Source organism: Pisolithus orientalis (genome assembly GCF_024613125.1).
Source record: "Pisolithus orientalis strain OTSU chromosome Unknown F5J12scaffold_38, whole genome shotgun sequence".
In the NCBI taxonomy this organism is placed as follows: domain Eukaryota; kingdom Fungi; phylum Basidiomycota; class Agaricomycetes; order Boletales; family Pisolithaceae; genus Pisolithus; species Pisolithus orientalis.
In genome coordinates, this window is record NW_026260819.1 from 339,841 (window position 1) to 351,881 (window position 12,041).

The 12,041-nt window shown below is 50.2% G+C and overlaps 4 protein-coding genes across 4 annotated transcripts; 2 read left to right on the top strand and 2 right to left on the bottom strand.

The window, feature by feature from the left end:
• Positions 1 to 1,948: 1,948 nt before the first annotated feature.
• Positions 1,949 to 3,683, top strand: F5J12DRAFT_364015 (uncharacterized protein). The gene is made up of 6 exons (XM_051739062.1): positions 1,949 to 2,415; positions 2,468 to 2,629; positions 2,680 to 2,740; positions 2,796 to 3,025; positions 3,081 to 3,277; positions 3,343 to 3,683. Exons 1-6 carry the CDS (start codon positions 2,370 to 2,372, stop codon positions 3,616 to 3,618), a joined length of 972 nt encoding a protein of 323 aa, XP_051596519.1. The 5' UTR covers positions 1,949 to 2,369; the 3' UTR covers positions 3,619 to 3,683.
• Positions 3,684 to 4,394: 711 nt separating this feature from the next.
• Positions 4,395 to 6,576, bottom strand: F5J12DRAFT_915035 (glutathione synthase). The gene is made up of 5 exons (XM_051749138.1): positions 6,101 to 6,576; positions 5,893 to 6,047; positions 5,712 to 5,843; positions 5,577 to 5,657; positions 4,395 to 5,528 (listed from the first exon to the last, which is right to left on the bottom strand). Exons 1-5 carry the CDS (start codon positions 6,479 to 6,481, stop codon positions 4,664 to 4,666), a joined length of 1,614 nt encoding a protein of 537 aa, XP_051596520.1. The 5' UTR covers positions 6,482 to 6,576; the 3' UTR covers positions 4,395 to 4,663.
• A 101-nt stretch (positions 6,577 to 6,677) lies between these two features.
• On the top strand, positions 6,678 to 7,428 carry F5J12DRAFT_907122 (HIT-like domain-containing protein; the record flags this gene model as incomplete). The annotated part of the gene is made up of 6 exons (XM_051748877.1): positions 6,678 to 6,694; positions 6,746 to 6,783; positions 6,842 to 6,881; positions 6,933 to 6,991; positions 7,058 to 7,167; positions 7,255 to 7,428. The coding sequence occupies 6 exons, from the start codon at positions 6,678 to 6,680 to the stop codon at positions 7,426 to 7,428; spliced, it is 438 nt and encodes a 145-aa protein (XP_051596521.1).
• Positions 7,429 to 10,954: 3,526 nt separating this feature from the next.
• Positions 10,955 to 11,710, bottom strand: F5J12DRAFT_725872 (uncharacterized protein; the record flags this gene model as incomplete). Its single annotated transcript, XM_051741674.1, has 1 exon — positions 10,955 to 11,710. A coding segment is annotated over one exon (756 nt), but the record flags the coding sequence as incomplete, so codon positions are not given.
• Positions 11,711 to 12,041: the final 331 nt, after the last annotated feature.

Consider the following 12,041-nt stretch of genomic DNA (forward strand, 5'->3'; position numbering starts at 1 on the left):
ACATTACGTAACACACTAATAGTGGGGCAGAGCCTCGGGTACATGGCACCCTGGAAACCTCCACCCTTGAATTCTTTAAGCTGATCCTTCTCGCCGACTGTAAATCCGCAAATTCAATTGCAGACAAAAGATCGCGGCACCGATAACCCCTGCGTCTGGCAACCATCCCATCATCATGTGGCACTTGCGGCGGCGGCGTAGTCCAGGGTCCCACCTCTCCTTTTTCACTATCATCCCGAAAATACGATTCAGTGAATGTAACTGCCAGCTAAAAGTTCGAGGATCGTCAAATAGCCGAGACGATACTTACTCGCGCAGCCCGTTCGTATCTACCAGCGCTACGAACCCGCATTGCGGGACAGGTAGCTCGGTTGGTTCATCCTGCCCCCAGGATACATCTATGGACGGACAGTGTCATCTGAAACCTCCTGATGCCACGGAAATACATACATGAATTTTGTCAAGGGACAGCAAGGCTGTCAGGAGTTCACGTCCCATAACGATATCCACAGTTGAATAGTGTAGTTCAATGCCTTGGTCAGTTATAGAAACTGAACCTTGAAGGGTGACATGAAGGTGAGGCTGCCTCTTCGCGCGTCCGCGCCAACTCTCGGTACTTCAGCAGTACCAAGCACGACCGATGACCAAGAATGAAATTGGTGCATCGATCAGTTACGCACAAGAACGGATGTATTCCGGGCCCAGATCACTGTGCCTGTTTCTCATGATCTTACTAACTTGTGGGACCAGATAGGGGGGTGTTCAAACAGCGACTGAGGTTTAACTTATGTGTAGGTCACGGTAGTTTAGACATGGTGACTACGACGATGACTCACCGGTTGTGCCACCCTAGAAGCCCGGCGGATGCCCTCAAGGCAGCACCCGCGAAAAGAGGAAATAGGTATTGTGAATTCCTAGTTGTCAGTGATTCTTCGTCCCCCCCCCCAGACAGAATGTGATTACAATCGTAGTACCGACCTAAATGATGTTGTGCCAGACATGAGTCACCGAGATTAACGATGACAAAAACTTGAAGTATTCGCGACTCCGCGAGTGTGCGGAAGTTGTCGTCCGAACGCAGTGAGGCTTGGAACTGTTCGGACTCAGGTGAAAATTCCAAGCACGTGCATTACATAATGGGCCCAACTTCTTCACATGTCCAGGAGCTTGCCTACAAAACTTTGGGTTTAGAGTTGTGCCAAAACGAATCACGCGGCTAACGCAAGCGCCCCCAGGCGCCTGGGTGATCAGATGAGTGCTGAACGGGCAATTCATTTTTGCACGCTCCAAACCAAACCCAAAGCTTGGTATTCACATTTGCTCACCGGGGGCCTTTTTGTTGCGTCATTTTTTTTAAGTTTCCACCCTTGTCTGAAACTTTGAAGTTTAGCCCGTGTCAACGCCGAACTTGGAATGTTCACCCGAGTCCAGCCACCCCACGAACTCAAAAGTACATAAGTACAGCCTCACATTCAAACAGCAAATGCAAGCTGCACAGGAAAAACTTGAAGTTTTCGCCACCTTGTGGACCTCCGAGCGAACTTGAAGTTCTATGAGGTGTGACACAGGCTACAAAACGAATTTAATCTTCGCGATTCACGTCTAGTACAACATTTAGGTTGGTATCACTAACATTGCAATCCTCATTGCAAGTCCCAAAGGTCGAGCTTATGTAAGCAGCTGAATCACGTAATAGGTTACTTTCCTCTGGTTCGAACCCCTGAATTCTCCAGCGTGTACGGTATACGCTACGACAAGTACGGAACTGCCACTAAGGGTTGCAAAAACCGACCCGTGATCATATTAAGGGCCATATCGCGCGCCTCAGGCTAGTTTCGCCAAATCGCCGCAAGGATATGCTCTGCGGTTATGCAGCAACAGACTACAGTAAGAGTAGTTTTCCTCTATCGCTTCTAAAGCAATTGAAACGGTTATTTCCGACGTTCAGCGCTCCCTGCCGTTGATACTCACTGCACTGGGTGAAAAAATTGACAGCAGTTTCGCTTTCGCTTCAGGACCCCGAGTCCGTTGTGATGCTGATGCGGCGGCCTACACCCAGGATTACCGCGCATAGGTTTGCACTTCGTCTGACATGCACTGGACTCGCAGGGCCCAGGTGCAACAATTTTTTTCAGCCCTTGGGCCTCACGTTACCCTGCTTTCACCAGTGGAAGTAACATGGGGACATCATTATTACATATCACGCTTTCGTCACAATCATCGTGCTTGCGACCTCTCGGACGCTCAGCACTGAGCCAAGCGCATGTAGGCTGTCAGTTTATTAGCAGCAGCAGCAGCATCTGCCTGTTCCGACTCAGTTGTTCGTGTTTCCCGCTCTTCCTCTCACATTCCTTGCTGCACTCTACATTATGGTAAACCTAGATGTGAGCCTAGACGTGATAAAGAAAGTGAGCAGTAAGTGCCATGTTCCTTCTCATCAAGCCTAGTTGACCGAGCCAATGAATAGCGGGAACGGCGGTTCTACAGGTAATCGGGTTGCTGTTGGCCGTCTTTCGGTTTTGGTTCCGGTATCGAATACAACGGTTGTGGTGGGAAGATGCCTGGGCGTTTGCCGCTTTCCTCTTCGCCATCAGTTACTTGGCGGGAAGTTGGTTGTATGTGCACTATGGTGCGTAAAACGTTTGGTGGTTCAGAAAACCAGTCTCACTTGATTCCCAGGGAAACCGATTGCGACGGTCGGGTCTTGGATGTCCACTTTCGCATTCAACCCGGTGATATGGTGCGACATAGCCCCTCTCCGACTACTGCAACTCTGATATGGTCACTGTTGTCAGGCTTGTTCGTCACAGCACAATACTGTCGGTGGCACGAATTATCTATCCGTCCATGACACTGCGAAGAATGGTGCTAGGAATAGGCTTGGGTTTCTTCCTGCTATTTATCACCTTCATGGCGGCAAAGTTGTGGTTTTATTTCCATGACTTGAGCTGGATGAACGATACTTTGTTCTATGGGAATCCACTCCTTCCTTTAAGCACCAAGCTGGTTATCTTTGAATTGACGAGTGAGTTTAACCTGCAAATACTCATTGCTTACCCCTCTGTGACAACGCAACGTAGTTGATTTCCTCGCCGATGCAATCCTCATTGCTCTGCCCATAAAGCTCTTATGGAGCGTCAAACTACCCACTCGACAACGACGGATGATTCTATTGATTTTTGCATCGGGCATCATGGTTACGCTCGCAGCTATCTGCCATACTACATGTCAGCTCCTGGGCCTTCACTCGATTGTTATTTTGGCCATGGATGTCGAGGTGAGAACACACCACGAAAATCTTCCCTAGTCAGTCTCATACACTCCCTGTTTATTGGTTTTCAGGTTGCGTTGTCTAGCATTATGTGTAACTTACTCGTTTTCGTGACGTCCCTCTATCGATATGGCCGTTCAGGATCCCTCTCCCCCTCTACTGACTCTGAGGAGGACGACGACTATACAACACCGGTCCGACCGCGTCAGACCTCCCAGCTTCTGACGACAATTGAAGTAGGCAATTTGGAGTACTCCTCAGAGAACGGGACGTCTACATGGAGCGATGGATGCACTAGCGACGCAACCTCGGCTATATCGGGCACACGTAGCTCCTTGGAAGAATAGCGATCCGAACAAACGTCAAATTGATTCTATCATATCCCAACTCACCTCCGCTGCCGCTTCCTAATTTATTGATCCACTTGGACCCTGATATGTGATTAACTCTTAGAGTTTGCCGCTCGTTGTCAGATACTTACCGTTCTTCTCTGCTACACCGGTGTTGATAACTCTGCGTTCTTACCCTCGTGTTCGTTGTACTCTGCAAAAATGGAAAGAGAAAATATACTCGCGGTAACCTAAAAGGTTGTTGATCTGATACACACGAGATTGGACGTATTGAGTCAGACCTAGATCACGCATTGAGCCAAGATCTGACAGGCATTCAAGCAGGGGCTAATAGTCGAACTACATATGTGGTAGTAGGTGAGGCACATCGGGAAGCGAAAAAAAATGGTTTAAACCTGTTTAAACCCGTCACTGACTGGTCGTGACCGCGGTTCCGTCATTCCCCGTCTCTCTGATGCATGGTGATCAGTGAGGATGACTTGTGGTGCGCCCTTTAAAGCCGGATGCTACAGACATATGTAGAACTCATTTCATCCTAGATTTGGCCAGCCTCATGGCAGCCGGTCAGCATAAGTGCAGTTTAACGTCTAGTTGCAGGTTTTAGGCCGCCGTCCCTACTCCAAGGTGAAGGTCTGAAATGGCCGGCGGGTATAGTGAACCGTTTGGCGGGCTAAAGGTCCTACCAACAGGGCATTCACTCGGCCGAGGCGTTTGGTGGGCCGCAGGGGGCCCAAGACATCGAACTACCCTACCCTCAAGCATACAGTTTTTTTTTTTACTTAAATTAAAAAAGCCGGATTTTTTTCAAAGCCGCCACTCACGGGAAAGGGAAATAGGTCTGGACTGCCTGAGCCGCGTTGTTGAGCCCGGAATTCTACCGATGTTAGGCTTTCTTCAGGTCCGAACATCGGGATGGCAGGGTGTGCGGTGCCATCGACGTCACGGACTGCTCAAACCGTGCAACCAATATAATATGGAAAATATTCCTGAGCGATTGCCTCGGACAAATCCTATCGCATTCTCAGATCTTGCATCACATCGCTTACCTATCTACGAGGACGACCGAATCCAAGACAGAAAACCCTGCAGCAACACCGCCTTCATTACTTTCCACACCTTTGGTCCTCACTAGCCACCCTGCATCCCCCCGTTCACGCACACCTGTCTCGCAAGAAAACAGAGCCCATCCGAAGATACCCAACTCAGAAACCGTCTCGGAACGGACCGTCTTGTTGCCTCCTGGAGTTGACCCCCCAGCGCGAATAAGGTAGGACCCAACGCCCTGCGGAGGCAGGATCAGCTGCATAGCAATCCAAGCTTCCCGATCTTGCATGGGAAGTGTCTCTAGAAATGGTGGTATATCTTGCTTATACACATTATTCCCACCACCCTCACGCTGTGGTTTGAGAACGAGCGAGTCTGCCAGAGCACGTGCATATGTCGTTCCTCTCGGCTCGTCCGTACACTGTTGTATAGCATGATCGGCGGGAGCCACAGGCGGATTGGGGTCGTCCAGCGACCACATCGACATCCACGTCTCCCTGAGGTCTTTCGCGCCTGTAACAATGTCCCGTGCATCTGTGTCACGTATGAATTGCTCTACGACACCTGGTCGACTGAGAAATTCCTGGACTTTCTTCCCACCTGCGAGCTGGAGTGGGATAGTTGGACATTTGATGGCACGGCTTCGTTCTAGAGTGAACCGAGTGGCGTAATGTGTTGTTGTTGGGTAGTCAGACGGAACATATCCAGCGCGGAAGTAGACAGTGGAGATCTCTAAACTTGATTCGGACCCTGACAGCGAGAGGGCAGGAGCGATCGCCAGTCGCAAAATACGAGTATCCGCGTCAAGCGTGGCAGAAGATGCAAGTTCTTCGAAAGTCTGACGGACAACGCAGATGAAGTGTCTGAGTAGTGTAAGTTAGCAGGTGCTATCCCAGTGGAATGAGACTTACTTCTCTAATAGTTCGTACTCTAGCCATCGCTGGTCGAACACGTTGCGCTCATTCGGCTGCACAACGAACAAGACATATGCACTATGGAGAGAAACTAGTCAGCCCCGTGTCTGCCGAGGCGCAAGGGAACAGTACCCCGGAACACCATACGCCTTATGCGCCTCTGCGAGCCCCTCAGCTAGACGCGCAGTGGTATCGTTAAGGGGAAAATTCTCCGATTTGAGCCAAGGCAATACGCCATAATAATTGGTGAGAGCGTAGAGATACCTGAACTTCATCATGGGCAGATGGAGCGCGACGACATGGATAAATCTACCTATGCATAGCCGCTGCCCTCTCGGACAGCGGTCCAAATGAAGAGGATATAGTGTTAAATTCTACCTGCTTCAGAGAGATCGTTCCATCTTCCCCGCCGGTATGTAGCAGATAGTCTGACCGGAACAGACCAAGATGGAGAGGCTGCAACCTCGCCTTATCAGTAACGCGATTTCAGGGATTCCGTCGGACTGGGAAGGTTTGAGTACCTGCACGATCCCTTCGTCTCGTATGGCTTTCCACCCTCTCCAAAGCGTCCCTACAAACTCGTCCGCCTTGCCTACGCCCTCTACGGCGCCCATGACCTTGTCTAGGAAGTCGTCGTCCATAGCGACCCGCGCGTAGAGAATATTGTATGAGGACTGCAGCTGCTGGGCCCGCTCGAACAGTGAGCGTGGGATGGGCGAGGGCAGGAGAGATATGGGTGCATGGATAACAGAGGACGGTGAAGGCGGCTGCGTTGCGCTCGGTGGAAGATACGTCAACCCATGAGACAGCACATATGTCGTTGCGTGCTGGGTTAGTGCGCCGATCTGATCGTCGGTCAATGACGGTGGCCATTGCGAATAGTCGAAGGCGGTAGAGGCCATGGTCGGGACGGAGACGGACGCCAAGTAACTTACTCTACAGAAAACTATCTAACCCCTCGCAGTGGTCGTCGACAACAGTGAAGACAAGAGATTAGATCATGAATCGCACGTGACTTGGAGTGATGAGGTTGCTTCCGCTTGCTTGCCAATCATCGCAGGACGTCCGCAAAACTTGTTAGTCATCGTCGTCATCATCATGGCATCCGTTGCGAGGTAAGCGCGTGCAGCTGGTGTCGCATGAGCTGTCACAGACGTTCACGACAGATCCCTTACTACCTGCATCTTTTGCAAGATTGTCAAGGGTGTGTGCATCCCCCGAAGCTGATTTCAAGAATTGTCATGTACATCGCCACTCTCCAGGTGAGATACCGAGCTTCAAGCTCGTCGAGACCGATCTTTCGTAAGTCTGGCCTCAACGTCGTACACGTCCTTTTAACGTCGATCGCGCAAGATACTCCTTCCTTGACATTGGTCCACTCTCGAGGGGTCATGCCCTCATCATTCCCAAAGGTACGGTCGGGTGGCCTAGTGCCCTACATAATTCCTGGAGTGGCTGAAGTTCGCCCCTCTGCGCAGATCACGCAGCTAAGCTCCATGAACTTCCTAATGAATATTTAGCCGATGCTATGCCCATCGCGAAGAAGATCGCCGTGGCTCAAGGTTTGGAGAACTACAATATCCTACAGGTCAGTAGTGTATACATACGTCGACACGTTCTTTCCACTACCGTAGTCCTTTCGATTTCAGTGTTGATAACATGATTTGATTTGTAGAACAACGGTCGTATTGCCCACCAGGAAGTTGACCACGTCCACTTCCACGTTATCCCCAAACCTTCTGCAAGCGACGATGAGGGTCTGGTCGTTGGATGGCCAGCTAAGCCGGCTGACAAGGAAGACCTGAAAGCCCTACAGCAGGAACTGGTCGATAAACTGAGCAAATTGTAGTGACAGCACGCCGCTTCGGTGTTAGATCGGAATCGTCATGTAACCATTGGATTTGTAACACTATCAACGCAGTTGCATACTTGAAACCAAGACCGTCGAGTAGAGAAGTACAAGAGTTTGAATAGGACACTCACTCCTTGTCTCAGGGTATGGAAGCTGAGACGGACCCCTACGGATTATGCCAGCACCAGCGATTCAGAATGCTCATCAGTGAGTCATGCCTACAACTAGCACCTAAAGAGATGTTGCATGAAAGGGATATCGGAGCAGCACATTCGGTGGACGTTTGCAAAACAACTTGAAAGTTTAACCGAACATATAGGATCAGTGAATACGCTGCGAACGCACCATCGCGAGTTATTCGAAGGTTACTAGTAATGCGCAACGCCGCTGAGCTAGCAACTTCACCAAAGACAATTTTACCAATCAATGACGAAACAACATTTTCCCAATCGTACAGGTTTGACCGCTGTCTTGTTGCCCGTGGATAATATCACTCTTTGTAAGCGAAATGTGAGTGGACAATTGCCGACGACTGCCTGCAGAGTCCCGTTCATTTGTCGATGAAGGAGCAATTAGCAACACTGATTCGGCAGGCCCTTAACCAAATCATTTATTGACTCACAAGCAAGGTGCGAATAGTACTCAAGCTCGTATTGAGAGTTTGTAGCACGATAACACCAGGGAGTTGGTAGTGTGGGTGGAAAATCAAACCTTCCTGCCGAATTTCTGGCATCCGGGCTGAAATATGTGAAGTCGACGGCTCACAGTGGACATGCACCGTAAGTACGATAGTGGTGGTCCATCTCTCGTCGTATACACTTTCATTGTTGGTTCTGCACGACCATGACATGAATACTAACGCCCACGGTAGCGGTGTACTACTCGTCCTGACATCACAACACCGTAACTATCTATACGGTGACATTGAATATCCCGATTTTGCTTTGGAGGATACTGGCCGAGTCTACAGGCTGAGCCGTGATAAGGGCAGAAGATGCAATCCTTTTGTACTCATTGTGAGGCAGTTCAGTCAACTAGTGGGGGTTAAATGGTCGTTCTAATGTTACGAACAGGTGTTCCTGTAGTAGCGGCACTTGGCTTGGTGGATCCATCAAGCGACTTCGAATGCTAGGGGCGGACGAGCCGCAGAGAAGAACTTGTCATATTTTCAGTCGCGGCGTTTTTGAGCCTTTCGGGCAGCATAATCTCAACTGGTCTCAACCCGACGCCTAGATTGCATATGCATAGCTAGGTAAGGATGGAGTTGCACTCTTCAGATGGACCGCAGTGACGCGATAGGAAAAAAACATGGCAATGTGACGCAACGGTTTAGAAATCGTGGCAGGGGCGACTTAGTGATTGTGCGATACAACTTTTCCAGTGCCCTGGACGACGCAGGCTGTTGAACGGCCGTTGATGACTGCTCTTCTGGGCCAGATGGTGGGACGAGCGGCAACGGCATTATTTCATATGATGTAATGCTGGCTGGGAAACAGCTATGAAACGTCGATGCCTCCCCGTTCGCTTACGGTGTTCACCTTCCTTTCCAACGAGCTCTGCGATCTTGCCTGGAGGGTCACCATTCTTAAGCTGTGTGCCTAGACGGTGGGCAACCTTAGCTAGGACGCCAAACATCGATGCACGTTGTGCAGGAACAGTGGAGCGCGAGGGAAGAAAGCTGCCATCAAGCGCGTAACCTGCCCGATTCCCTTCGGCGTGGTGATGTAGTCCAAGGTGGGATGGAAAAGCCTCTGCAAGTGATGCAAGAGCCGGCGCTCCATGGAGGATAAGCTGGAGTTCCAAGGAATCAAGGGGCAAGTCGAGGGTTGCATCCGTTCGAGGTTCGGATCATTGCCTGAGCCTCTGGGAAGTAGGGTCCACGGATGTACTCTGGGTTACTCTCCTCCAGCTTGGAGTCGTCGGTTGTCGTGACCGGGCTCCCTGCATCGTTCGACGGATAATCAGTAGAGTGGGGTCCCTTCCAAGGGACCGATCCCTTGAACATTCCGAGGGAAACGATGGAATTCTCTGGCTTGTGCCCCTAGTACTACTTGGACTCACATTTGCACTGCGATGTGGGACGTGTTTCGACACCTGGCTGCTTTAGGTCAGTAGATAACGGGCGCCTGCATGAAAGTCGGGTTCGCTTACAGTGGGCACAAGTTCTGCTGCCTTACTTAACGCCAACCATTTGCCAATGAGCTACAATGTTAGCAACCATAGTAAACCCCAAGAGACTATCGGTGAGGTCTCCTCGGTCATGAAAGCTAACTTGTGTCTCCCGTTAGAAATGAAAATGAAGGTAGACCGACCATCCTCGCTGGAGAAGCCAAGCTCTACCACAAAGAAGTCGTGAACTTCAGAGGGTACAGATTTCTGATAGACTCCAACATAACCCGGCTAACAGAGGGGAGCTATACGAGGCCTTCAAAGTCGGTTGGGCAGGGTTGGTACCCAAGGAAAACGATGAAAAGCGAGCGAATGATGGTGCTATGGCCGATGCAAACGTATGGCCCTCCTCTCGACCCAGGCCCGGGTATACCCAGGACAAACTGCATACGTTTATACCTGATAATCAAATCGAGAGAAACTGCCAACGACGACTGACCTGCAGAGTGCCGTGCATTTTGTCGATAAGGGAGGGGTTCGTAGTGACATTCGAGGTTCACCAAATCATTCGACTCGCAAGCAAGGCTTGAATCACTTCCCATTCAGAGCAACACAATAATAACACGAGGAAGCTCGGCTGGGATATGTGAAGTCGACGACTCACATGCACCATGCCGTAGGTTGTGCAGAACCAACAAACGACGATTAAGCAACAAGAAACGGTCCATCCATATGCATCAATATCGTACTTCTGCGAGTCAACGCCTACGGTCGCGTTCCACTACTCATCTCGATATCACAATACTATGATTATCTATATAATATTGAATGTCTGGATTTTGCTTTGGAGGATGCTGGCTGAGTCCACAGGTTGAGCCGCGATAAGAGTAGAAGACGCAATCCTTTTGTACTCGTTGTGAGGCAATTCAGTTAACAGGAGAGCGTTAAATGGTCGTTCCAGTGTTAAGAGCAGCAGCTCTCTGGCAGCGGCGTCTAGTTTGGTAGACCCACCAAGTGACTTTGAATGCCAAGGGCGGACAAGCTGCAGAGAAGAACCTGTCACATTTTCCATCGCAGCATTTTCTAGCTCTTCTGGCACTTTTGGCAGTGTAATCTCAAGCGGCCTCAAACCAGACGCCTGGATTTCATATGTATAGCTCGGTGAGGATGGATCTGCACTCTTCAGCTGAATCGCTATAATATGGTGGAAGAAGCATGGTAATGTGAGGCGTCGGTTCAGAAATCGGGGCAGGGGTGACTTTGTGAGTGAACGATACAACTTTTGCAGTGCTTTGGATGACGCCAGTTGTTGACTTGCAGTCGATGATTGCTTTTCTGCGCCAGATGGTGGGACATGCGGTAACGGCGATGTTCGGTATGATGTAATGCTGGCCGGAAAACAGCTATGAAACGTTGATGCCTCCCCGACCCAGTCCAGAATCGAGATATCCCCAGACCGTGATATGACTTCTACTAGGAGACGTCCTAGAGCGAACTCTGCAGATTCGCCGTAAAGAACGGGTAGATGAAGATTGAAGGTTCCAAAAAGCGAGTAGGCGATGTCCTCAGGACGGGTGGTACGACGTGACGATGCCCATCGAAGTCTCGAGCGTGCTTCCTCCAGGCCAGGAGTAAAATCGGTGAGGAACCGAGATGCGATTCCGGTTGCCCTTGCAAGTTCTTCCAGCACAGCAGCATCTGTTTTATGATTCGAAGATTCGATATTTTTGTACAGCGACCAGGTTCGAGTGTAGAACAGAACGGTGCGAGGGGCCAACAGTTCTTGGAGGGTCCATCCACGTCCGAACCATTGGCTCCTAGCAAATGACCCAGTCTCAGGAACGTCGGCAAGATACACGATCGTTAGGGCAGATCGCCGATACCACCCGAACATCGATCCTATCGCCTCTTGTAACTCAGCACTGCTCTCTTTGTCTATGCAGCAAGTATCACACCACGCCCACAGGTAACCTCGCTTGAGAGCAGTAAGGCAAAAATTCTGGAGCTTTTTGACACCCCCGCTTGGTGTCATGTCATATATTCTGTGACCTTGGATGTCGCGCAGTGATGGTTCGCCTTGTCCCCAGCGGTGAGAGAGCATGACAAACCGGAAGTATCTCGAGATATCAGCGTGGATACGATGGATTCGTTCCACGGGGCCGTATGACATGGCTGATGACAAGAGCTTGATGTACTGCTGGCCACGCATGAATTGTAATATCTGCGCGTCCCGGTCGCACAAGATGCCCTTTTGCGTGTTCAGTAGTCTAGTCGGTGTGGTTTCGAGGGTTTCAAAAATGACATGCCGGATGACCTGGCTAACCTCATATTCGGTAGCAACCGACCGAATGGAAGATGCCCTCGAAATCCGAGAGCTGATCTTCATTTGGAGGTAGGTTGCAAGACTATCCTTGTATACGTCGTAACTCGGGTCCGCGGGAACGGATAGTTCCAGAGCCTTTTGTTCAAGTTTGATAGCCTCATCCAAATCACCAACGATG

What these genes read in the sequence shown, in the direction of transcription:
- F5J12DRAFT_364015 (XM_051739062.1), top strand. Translation starts at nt 2,370, where the DNA reads ATGGTAAACCTAGATGTGAGCCTAGACGTGATAAAGAAAGTGAGCA. An exon ending in CGTGATAAAGAAAGTGAGCA is followed by an intron (nt 2,416 to 2,467) that starts GTAAGTGCCATG and finishes GCCAATGAATAG; the next exon opens with CGGGAACGGCGGTTCTACAG. An exon ending in GGTTATCTTTGAATTGACGA is followed by an intron (nt 3,026 to 3,080) that starts GTGAGTTTAACC and finishes AACGCAACGTAG; the next exon opens with TTGATTTCCTCGCCGATGCA.
- F5J12DRAFT_915035 (XM_051749138.1), bottom strand. Translation starts at nt 6,481, where the DNA reads ATGGCCTCTACCGCCTTCGACTATTCGCAATGGCCACCGTCATTGACC. An exon ending in AGGGCAGCGGCTATGCATAG is followed by an intron (nt 5,844 to 5,892) that starts GTAGATTTATCC and finishes GATGAAGTTCAG; the next exon opens with GTATCTCTACGCTCTCACCA. An exon ending in GAGTACGAACTATTAGAGAA is followed by an intron (nt 5,529 to 5,576) that starts GTAAGTCTCATT and finishes TACACTACTCAG; the next exon opens with ACACTTCATCTGCGTTGTCC.